At 61.6% G+C, this 9,930-nt stretch overlaps 1 protein-coding gene across 2 annotated transcripts in view; it reads left to right on the top strand.

The window, feature by feature from the left end:
- Positions 1-916: 916 nt before the first annotated feature.
- Positions 917-9,930, top strand: part of MYO18B (myosin XVIIIB) — a 57,413-nt gene continuing 48,399 nt past the window's right edge. For both annotated transcript variants that reach the window (XM_084217601.1, XM_084217602.1), the window contains exons 1-11: positions 917-1,032; positions 2,563-2,623; positions 3,210-3,365; positions 3,456-4,733; positions 4,950-5,016; positions 5,793-5,905; positions 6,070-6,246; positions 6,915-7,113; positions 7,709-7,851; positions 8,737-8,837; positions 9,185-9,248. In XM_084217601.1, the coding sequence (XP_084073727.1) occupies positions 2,585-2,623; positions 3,210-3,365; positions 3,456-4,733; positions 4,950-5,016; positions 5,793-5,905; positions 6,070-6,246; positions 6,915-7,113; positions 7,709-7,851; positions 8,737-8,837; positions 9,185-9,248 (2,337 nt within the window). In that variant the 5' untranslated portion in view covers positions 917-1,032; positions 2,563-2,584. The remainder of the gene's footprint in view (positions 1,033-2,562; positions 2,624-3,209; positions 3,366-3,455; positions 4,734-4,949; positions 5,017-5,792; positions 5,906-6,069; positions 6,247-6,914; positions 7,114-7,708; positions 7,852-8,736; positions 8,838-9,184; positions 9,249-9,930) is intronic.

The raw sequence follows: 9,930 nt of genomic DNA, 5'->3' as shown, positions 1-9,930 counted from the left end.
TTCCCCCAGCCCTGTGCATGCTGTTTGTCCTGGTTTTTCTGAGGGACAAGCCAGCTGTGTCCTGCAGGTGAGATGGTGCTTGGCTGTGCCAGGACTGGGAGGTGTGTGACAGGTGACCAAGGGTGGCCAGGCTCCCTCGTGGCTGCAGTCCCACCTGGGAAGGATCATGGAAACCACATCCTCATGCTGTTCCCAGGTGGGATTGGCGTTGGTGAGATGCTCAGCCAACCCTCTGTCTCCAGACTGACAATCCTGTTTCCTTTCTTACTACCAGAGCCATTCTGGCAGTGGGTGCCGGTGCCCTGGCTGTGTCCGTGGAACTTTTGGGTCATGGATGCTGAGTGGCTGAGGTGGGGACATTGCCCCTGTGCAGCTGGACTTGTCCTGAGCAGGTGACATGCAGCCTGACTGGCTGTTGGGAGCTGGGACATGCGGGACACAGGTCCTGCCGGGCCCTGGGAGGGGGTCACCCTTTTCCCCATGTGGTCACCACGTGTCCACTGTGCTGCTCCCCTCCCACCTGCCCTGGCCGGGTGCTGACCACGCTGGTGTTGGTGCCAGGGGCTATTTTGAGCTCTGCTCCCAGGTCCTCCTCCAGCTCAGCCCCATTTCAGGGCTGGGGCTGGGGTGCTCAGGGGTGCCCCGTGTTGGGCTCCCAGCCCAGGGTGTCCCCTCGGGGCAGCGCCAGAGGGCTCTGGGGGGCTCACACCCACCCAACTGCGTTTCCCCCATTTCTTTGGGGCGCAGTGGTGCGCACCAAGGAGGGCACGGGTGACACACGTGTGCCAGCCGGTGCAGCAGCCAAGGAACAGGAGGGCCCCGCGGTGCCACCGCCTCTCCCCAGCCGAGGCCCCGGTGCCACCGCCGCGGGTATTTTTAGCAGTGACATGTGTCACCTCAGCTGCCACCGCGGCGGGGGCGGGGGGAGGCGGCCGCTGACCCTCTCGGCGCTCCCCGCGCTGCCGCCGCCGCTCTCGGCTCGCCGGGATCCCGGTGCTGCTGTGGGACACCGGCACCCACCGCCCCCAGCAGGTACCGGCGCTCGGGGGATCCTGGGGTGGGGGTCGGGGTCCCCTCGGCCGGGAGGGCTATTTTTAGTTGGGAATGGATGGCGATAGCGGCAGCCCCGGCTCCGGGGGCGACTTCCAGACGTGGGGCTGTGCCGGGCAAAGAAACGCGGCAGGGCAGCGATGGGAGCGGGCGTGGGGACGGGGACGCTGCTCCCTGCCCTGTGCAGGGTGGTGGCCGGGGACCCCTCGGTGGCCTCGGCTCGTGGCACACAGCAGGGTGGCAGCAGGAGCGGGTCCCGGTAAGGACCGATCCAAACGGCCTCGGCCCGCCTGGAGCTGCGTCCTGAGCGGAGGCAGCGCGGTGCTGGTCCCGCTGGTCCCGCTGGTGCCACCCTGGGTGCTTGGTCAAGGCACGTCCCCTCCGTGCCTCGGTTTCCCTGAGGAGGGATCCTCTCCGGCCGGGGGGGGTGACAATGCCGTGTCGCTCGCCCCCTCCGGGCTCTGCGGTGCCATCGGGGCCGGTTCTGCCGGGACCGCAGAGCCCGGCTGGGGGGACAGCGCGGGGGCAGCGCCGGTCCCGGAGGGCACGTGGCGCTCGGGGCAGCCGCCCGGGAAGGCAAGTGACATTCCCAGCCCGCTCCTGGCCGCTCCTGCCCTTTACTGTACAAGGAGATGCGGCTGCCGGGGAGGCACAGCAGGGCCGGACGAGCCCCGACGCGCTCGGTGCATGAATGATCCCGACAGGTGAAACCGCGCTCAGCCCCAAGCGGGGCACGGATGGGCTCCTGCGGCCACCCAGCCTGGGGCTGTGGGGTTCCACCTTCAATCACCCCCGTGTCACCAACCCTGCGTGCCACCACCTCCCCACGCTGCCCTGGTGGCTGCTGGTGGCCTCCCCGTCCCCTGTCACGCCCCAGTTGGTGCTGCGAGCTCAGGTGGGCAATGGCCGGTGTCAGGAAAACTAATCCACAAACACCGGAGGTTTGTGTCCAAAAAGGAGACAGAGGAGTCCTTTCTGGTTTTATTCGAATAAAGGGAGAGGCCATGGGGCATTCCCCTGGGATCTCTCCAATTTTTGGAGGACACAGCCTCCTTTTTATCCCAATTTCGCAGCCACATTTCCCTTCTCTCTTTCCCCATTGGCTGAGGCACTTGAAAGGCACAGACTCCCCGATATGCCTGATACTGAAGATTCCCCTCTTATGTATAACTCTCCCTTTAACTTTTAATTCTTATGGAATTATGGTTTTTCCTCCCCATTGTTTCTTTCATCTTTCAATGCCCAATTTCATATATCAGCATACCTAAAGTTTATTTGTAAGGGCAAATCTCTTCTTCCATTCATCAATCAGTGGAATCCTTCCCATTATTTCTTTTACCTCCCAGTGCTGGTTTTACCTCCCAGCAGACCCACAGCTTGTTTGTAAAGACAAATCCACCACTCCTCTCACCAGCAAGGTCAGGGTGCTGCCAGCCTGGCCCAGCTGTGGGGCCAGCAGCAGCCCCTGGCTAACTCTCTGCTCTCTCTCTGCCCCCACGTGTCTCTGCACAGCACCGCCGTCCTCGCCGCCACCATGGCCATCTCCTCGCGCCTCGCGCTCTGGGAGCAGAAGGAAAGTCTCAGTCCTGGCTGGCACTGGTGCTGTTTTTGGTTGGGAGTGGTGCTCGGGCTGCCTGGGAGCTCAGTGCTGTGGGGTGTCACTGCAGCAGCCCTGGGGTCACATCCCCACAGCTGCCTCGTGCTGTGTCCCCCTGGCTCTGGGCTCCATCACGGCCTCAGTGCTCTGGTTTGAGGGATTTTTGCCTGGCAGGGTTTGATGCTGGTGCTGCTGCTGGAAAAGCTGTGGGAAGTGGGGCTGGTTCTGCCCTGGGACTTGCAGGGCTGCATGTGGCTGTGGTGATGCTGGAGCTGCTTCTTGCCTGGTTGCAGCCAGGATGGTTCCTCCTGTGGCCACACCAGGGCTGCTGGCACAGAGCAGAGCTGGCAGCGCTCGTGGGCTCCTGCTGGGGGAGGAGGGCTGCACCCACCTGGGCGCTTCCCTCTGGCCTTTTCCTCCTGGTGCTTCTGCTCCCACAGCATCCCTGACCCTCAGCAGGAGCCTGGGCAGGATGCTGCGCTCAGCCCTGCTGCCACTAACGGGCTGTGCTGGCTCCTGTCCCTGTGCCTGCCCTGTGACCCCCCTGTGCTCCCAACCCCAGATTCGTGACGAGGACCGGGGGCCACCCCCCTCTGCACCCCCCCTGCTCCTGTCGGTCATCCCCGGGGGCTTCATCAAGCAGCTGGTGCGGGAGACCGAGCAGGAGGCCAAGGCAGCCCGGAGGAGGAAGGAGAGCAGGGCGGGCGCCAAGGAGGAGGTGAGCACCGAGGGACTCCCAGCACGGGGGAGCTGGCTGTCCCCAGGTGTCCCCAGGTGTCACAGCAGGCTCCTCTCCTTTGCTCGGCAGCCCACGGGGAAGGACGGAGAGACCCGAGGAGGGGCGGCCAGCGAGGGGCCGCTGAGGAACGGGCTGAAGGCAGAGGGGCAGGGGGGCAAGGGGGTCACAGCCTCCCCCCCAAATAAGGAGCTGTCCCCTGTGTTGGGGGCTGTCCCCAGCAAAACCCCGGCCCCTGCACCTGGCCCAGCAGCGCCTGCCCCCAAAGCAGCAGAGACACACCCCAAAAAAGCAGAAATATCCCCCAAAACAGCAGCACCTGCCCCAAAACCAGCGGAGACACCCCCAAAAAGAGCAGAAATCCCCTGCAAACCAGCAGAGACATCCTCAAAACCAGCAGAGAGATCCCCCAAAACAGCAGAGGCTTCTTCCAAACCATCAGACACCACTCCCAAACCTGCAGAGACCCCTCACCCAGGGGCTCCCAAGGTGGGAAAGCTATCGTGGCCCAGGAAGAGCCCCAGGGACTCCCTCCTGGGGAGCAGCCCCCCAACTCCAGCCCCTGCACCCAGCCAGGGCCCCCAGCGTGGCAGCAAAGTCCCAGTGAAGGAAGGGGACACACTCAAGGGGACAATCCCTGAGAGCACCAAGAAGGAGAAGGGGACAATCCCTGAGAGCACCAAGAAGGAGAAGGGGACAGTCCCTGAGAGCACCAAGAAGGAGAAGGGGACAATACCTGAGAGCACCAAGGAGAAGGGGACAGTTCCTGAGAGCATCAAGAAGGAGAAGGGGACAATCCCTGAGAGCACCAAGGAGAAGGGGACAATCCCTGAGAGCACCAAGGAGAAGGGGACAACCCCTGAGAGCACCAAGAAGGAGAAGGGGACAATCCCTGAGAACACCAAGAAGGAGAAGGGGACAATCCCTGAGAACACCAAGAAGGAGAAGGGGACACCCCTGAGGCACGAGGAGCCCCCAGCCAAGGTGAAAGCCCAGAGGGAGTTGTTGTCAGCCAGGAAGGAGCCAGAGAAGATGAAGAAGGATGTTGGAGGTGGCAAGAAGGAGCCAAGGGAAATCAAAAAGCCTGAAAAAACCACAAACAAGTCAGAGGGTCTCAAGGGGGAGCCGGGAGGAGCCCGAGAGAAGTCCACAGATGTGGGAAAAGACATTGGGAAGGTGAAGGAAGAGCTGGGGAAGGGTAAAGAGATGCTGAAAGAGAGCAAAGGGATTGGCAAGAGCACAGACAAGGACCAGGCTGAAGAAACATCGGGAAGGAGCCAAGGGATGAGCACGAGCATGGAAAAGGACCAGGATGAAGAGGCACCAGGGGAGAGCACGGACAAGGACCAGGTAATGTGTGAGGTGTTGTCCTGGTTGTGGGGCACTGGAGCAGTTCTTGGTTTCATGCAGCTCCTCCCTTTCCCCTGGGCTGGGGCTGGTGGGAAGGGAACCCCAAGCCTGGATGGGCAGGAGTGTGGAAATGTCTCTGTCCGTGGGGCACAGGCAGTTTGTCCAGCTCAGTTTTCCCCCTGCTCTTGTCCCAATTCCCCTCTCTCCTCTCCCCAGGCTCCGAGGGACGTTTGGTACGAAGCAGAGAAGGTCTGGCTGATCCAGCAGGACGGGTTCACCCTCGGTAACTCTCCCTGCTCTGCCCTGGGTGAGGCTGTCGGGAGCAGAGCCGGCTCCGGGTGCTGTGCCCCGGTCTCAGAATCTCTGCTGCTCAGAGTGACTCTGAGATATGCACAAGCTTTTTTTTCCCAGCCTGGCTGTCGAAGAAGGAGTCAGGATTCTTTTGTTCTTGTTCTCAAGGTTGTTTATTTTTTTCTGTTATCTATAAAATTCTTTCTCTGACCTGCTGGGGTCTGTCCAGTAGGTTGGGTTGAGGCACACTGCCCACCTCTGAGGTGGTGTTATCTCTTTATGCTAAAAACAACATGTACATTATTTACAATATCTTTCCAATCCCTCTCAGCTGTGTTAGACAGTGAGCTTCTACTCTAAACCAGTCTAAAAGTGCCACCATCACCCAGAAGATGGAGGCTAGGAAGGAGAAGGGAAAAGGACAAGGCACACCCAAATTCCTCCATCTTGGCACCCCAAGCTCCCATTCTAAAAACCTCAAAAATCTATTTTTCACCTCGTGACAAACTATTATTCTATTTAAACTCTTTTGACTTGTAATTCTTCATATAAAGGTTGGCAATTGTTTTTTCCAAGGGCTAAATCAGAGGCACGGGGGTCTTGGGCTCTGTGCCAAGGTCTCTGAGCCCCCCGGGCAGGGGCTCGAGTCCTCCAGGGCAGCCAGAGGGATTTCCTGGGTTCTGACGGGGGTCTGGGTTGGGTTTGGCCCCGGGGCCAGCTCTGCCCGGGCTGCCTCACCCCAGGGACACTCACCAGCCTCTCCTCCAGCCACACAGCTGAAACCAGACGTGGGGACACCGGAGCTGCCGGCGGGGAGGGTGAGGGTGCGCCGGGACGAGGATGGCACCGTCACCGAGGTGGACGAGGACAGCGTGCAGAGGGTGAGCCCCGTCCCCGGGCTGGCCATGCAGGGACAGTGCCAGGGCACCGAGATGCTTCTCCAGCCATGGCCCCGGGCTGGCTGTGCCCGAGGTGTCGGGGTGCCGGCGGGTGTGGCTCTGCCGTGACAGCATCGCTCGAGGGGTCTCTGCCTCTCTTCCCGCAGACCAACCCCCCCAGCCTGGACCAGGCCGAGGATTTGGCCGCCCTCATCAGCCTCAACGAGTGCAGTGTCATGAACACGCTGCGGCAGCGCTTCCGAGCCCGCCTGCCCTGCACCTACGCGGGGCCCAGCCTGGTGGCCATCGCCACCCGCCCCGCGCCCGCCGACGGCGCCGGGAAGGTGAGAGAAGGGACCGAGGGCAGCGGGATCCCCCGTGGGAAGCGGCCACCAACCCTCCTGGGGACAGTGGCGGAGGGCGCCGGGCGCGGCGGGGCCGGCAGGTGGCACCGTGGGACTGTCACAGTGCGGGGACAGTCGGGAGCGGGGATGCTCTGGGGACATTCAGGACTATGGTTGCTCTGGGACACTGGGGACCGGGGATGCTCTGGGGACATTTGGGACTGGGGATGCTCTGGGGACATTCAGGACTATGGTTGCTCTGGGACACTGGGGACCGGGGATGCTCTGGGAACATTTGGGACTGGGGATGCTCTGGGGACGTTTGGGACTGGGGATGCTCTGGGGACATTTGGGACTGGGGATGCTCTGGGGACATTTGGGACTGGGAATCCTCTGGAGACATTTGGGACTGGGGATGCTCTGGGGACGTTTGGGACCCGGGATGCTCTGGGAACACTCGGGACCAGGGATGTTTTGGGAGGGGGATGCTCTGGAGATACTGATGGCCAGGAATGTTCTGGGGGTGCTTGGTCTTGGGGCTGGGGGAGCTCTGAAGACTCAGACTCCACCCTGGGGAGAAACCATCACCCTGAGGGCGAACACCTTCAGGATCTCCTCCATGAGAAGCCTGTTTGGGATGTGCTCTGTCACCCTCTCCCTGCCCGCAGGTTCCCAGGGGGAGGCGGGACAACCTCCCCCCACACATCTGCTCACTGGCACACAGAGCCTACAGGAACCTGCTGCTGCAGCGCCAGGACCAGGCCATCGTCCCCCTGGGGCACAGCGGGGCTGGCAGGACCTGGTGCTGCCAGAGAGCCCTGGAGTACCTGGTGGGCACGGCGGGCAGCCTGGATGGCAGGGTGTCAGGTATGGGCAGGGTGCCAGGTGTGGGCAGGGCAGGGGCTCAGGTATGGGCAGGCTCTCAGGTACAGGCAGGGGTGGCACTGGGTGCTCGGTGCTGGGCAGAGGCAGCACGCAAAGCCCGTGCAGGCTGGGGGCACACAGCCACGCAAAAAGCTGGGTTTGTGCCCCCTAAGCAGCTGGTGTGGCCTCGAGTGCCACTGTCCCCCTGGCAGACTCAGCAGATTTGCTGCTTGGACCAGCAGCAGCGGGAGGGAATCACTCGAGTGACTCAGGCGCTCGGGGCAGCGCTTTCACACCTGCTCGGGTTACCGGAGACGCTGCTCGGCAGGCAGCGCCTTCAGAGGGCAGGGCTGGATTTCGCAGCTCTCTCGGGTACACCGTGCTCTTGCAAAGGGCTGAGGGATGGCCTGGGGCAGGCTGGACAGGCTGGCACGTCCCCTTCCTGTCAGTGGACCCCCGGTGTGAGATGCTGCCCCCATGTCCGAGCAGTTCCCCAGGGCTGGGACAGACCCCCGAGGAGCAGCAGAGGTGAGGCAGGAGGAGACACCTCCTCCAGAGCTGCAGGGGGGCTCAGGGGGCTCTGCTGGTGGTTTTGCAGTGGAGAAGATCCAGGCCATGTTCACAGTGCTGGGAGCCTTTGGGTCGGTGACCACCAGGCACAGCAGCAGCTCCACGCGCTTCTCCATGGTCCTGTCGCTGGATTTCAGTGCCACTGGCCAGGTCACTGCTGCTCACCTCCAGGTACCTGTCACCTGCTGAGATGGGAGGGCTCTGGCTGAAAATGGGGGTCCTTGGGTGGGGATGAGCCCCCCCTGAGCTGCACTTCCCAGCCAGGCTGGGCATGAGGAGCGATGCCCTGCTCCCTGCCCTGCTAACCAGAGGTGCCCAAATGGCCCCAAAAGAGCAGAAGCTCTGTCAGCAGTGTGGCAGAGTCCCCCAGCCTGTCCCTGTCCCTGGCAGGGGGCTCGGGGCAGTGCTGGGATGAAATGTTGATGAGGAAATGTATAATTCAGCGTTTCATTAGCAGCACCTCACGGCCGCCTGGAGCTGAGCCTCAGAGGGCTTTTATCACCGTCAGGGCTCTTATCAAAGGCTCTTTAATCAGAGCTGCCCGTGCCCCTGGGCCTTGTCTGAGGGAGGAGGGGGCTGGAGCCCTGTCTGCTCCTGGGGAGCACCAGGGCTTCCCACTGCTGGCCCTGCTCTGCCCTGGGCACCCATGGGGAGCTGTCCTTGTGCAGGAATGTCCCCATCAGAACCACCAGAACCACCCTGGCACGTCCGTGGGACAGTCTGGGGAGGGACCCCCAGCTCTGCAGACTCACTGCTGCCTCCAGGGCTGGCACTGAACACCTTTGGCAAGGGCTGGAGATGAGCTGGGCTTGTCTGGAGCTCAGGCAATGACTTATCCCAATGCTGCAGCATCTTTGCTGGGGCCATGGCACTGCCCAGACCTCTGGGAGCTCAGAGGGACTGTGGGTGTTGATGCCTGGATCGTGATTCAGCTCTTGCTTGCACAGCCCTGGCTGGGAGGAGCAGCCCCCAAACCCAGCTGAGTCCCTGCCAGGGGAAATCCAGCCCCTCCATGGCAGCACCTCCCCATGTCCCTGTCCCCTTTTCCCTCCCCAGACCTTGCTGCTGGAGAGGGTCCGTGTTGCCCAGCAGCCCGAAGGAGAGAGCAGCTTCAACATCTTCCCACTGCTGCTGGCAGGGCTGGATGTGGCAGAGAGGTGGGTGTGACAGCTGCCCAGGGATTCCCCATCCTTTACACCCAAATTCCCTCCATCAATGGGGTTTTGGGACTCCCTGATAAGAGATTGGGGGATCTTTCTGCACGTGGAGAGATTTTCTGTGAAATGAGGGCATTTCCTGGTGCCCCTCCACTAGAGCTGAAATGGGGGTGATAAATGACACAGAGATCCCTTTCCCTCTCACTTCTGGAGAAGGCTCCAGCTGATGTCCCTGCGTGGGGCAGTGCTGTGGTGGCCTGTCCCACCCAGGTCCCTCAGATGGTGGCTGGGGGTGTTGAGGGCAGGCAAGGCAAAGCTTGACTCCCATTTTTTGTGACTACTCCCAGGACGATGCTGCACCTGCACCAGGTGGCTGAGAGCAATTCCTTTGGGATCAAGCCCTTCACCAAGGTAGGGAGAGGGAAATGCTGAGGTGGGATGGTGCAGGGCATCCCCTTGGTCACCAGCAGCTGGAGGATGAGTTGGATTCCCTGGTTTCTGGGAGACTCATGAGGATGGCACTGTACTGGGAGCCTGGAGGGGAGGGAGGGGGTGTTGGGATGTGAGGAAGGGTCTGCCCAAACAGCCCCCCCAGCACTGGGACTGGGGCTGCCCTCCCCGGGATGCCACAGCACCTTGGGAGCAGATCCTGCTGCTCCAGGGTCACCTACCCCTGATGCTCCCCTGCAGCAGAAACTTCCAGGGGTGAGAGCATCCTTTGGGCAGCCCAGAATGTGAATTTTAGGGGTTAAAGCTCCACAGCTGACTCCCACCTCCAGCCCCTCATTAGTCTGAGCTGTCTGCAGAGCCCCAGCAGATTGTCCACGAGCCAAAAGTGCTGGGATGAATCGCAGCAATTTGCAGTTACATCATCTACTGATGAATCCAATATTCCATCTTCATTAGGGAGCTCCTGCTCCGCTTTGGCAGCCAAAGGAACTGACTGCTGGAGCAGCAGCTCCTGGGAGGGCACAGCAAGCTCCTCACCCTGCTGATGCAGCAGACGTGGGTTCAGAGATGGGGTTTTACCCTCCTCTCACAGCTCTGTTTCCTGGGGATTTGCCAGCCCAGAGTTTGCCCTGGTCCCTGCCGA

Source organism: Fringilla coelebs (assembly GCF_963513975.1).
Source record: "Fringilla coelebs genome assembly, chromosome: 17".
Classification (NCBI taxonomy): Eukaryota; Metazoa; Chordata; class Aves; order Passeriformes; family Fringillidae; genus Fringilla; species Fringilla coelebs.
Note: the sequence above shows the minus strand (reverse complement) of the source record. Positions and strands in the feature narration are given on the sequence as shown.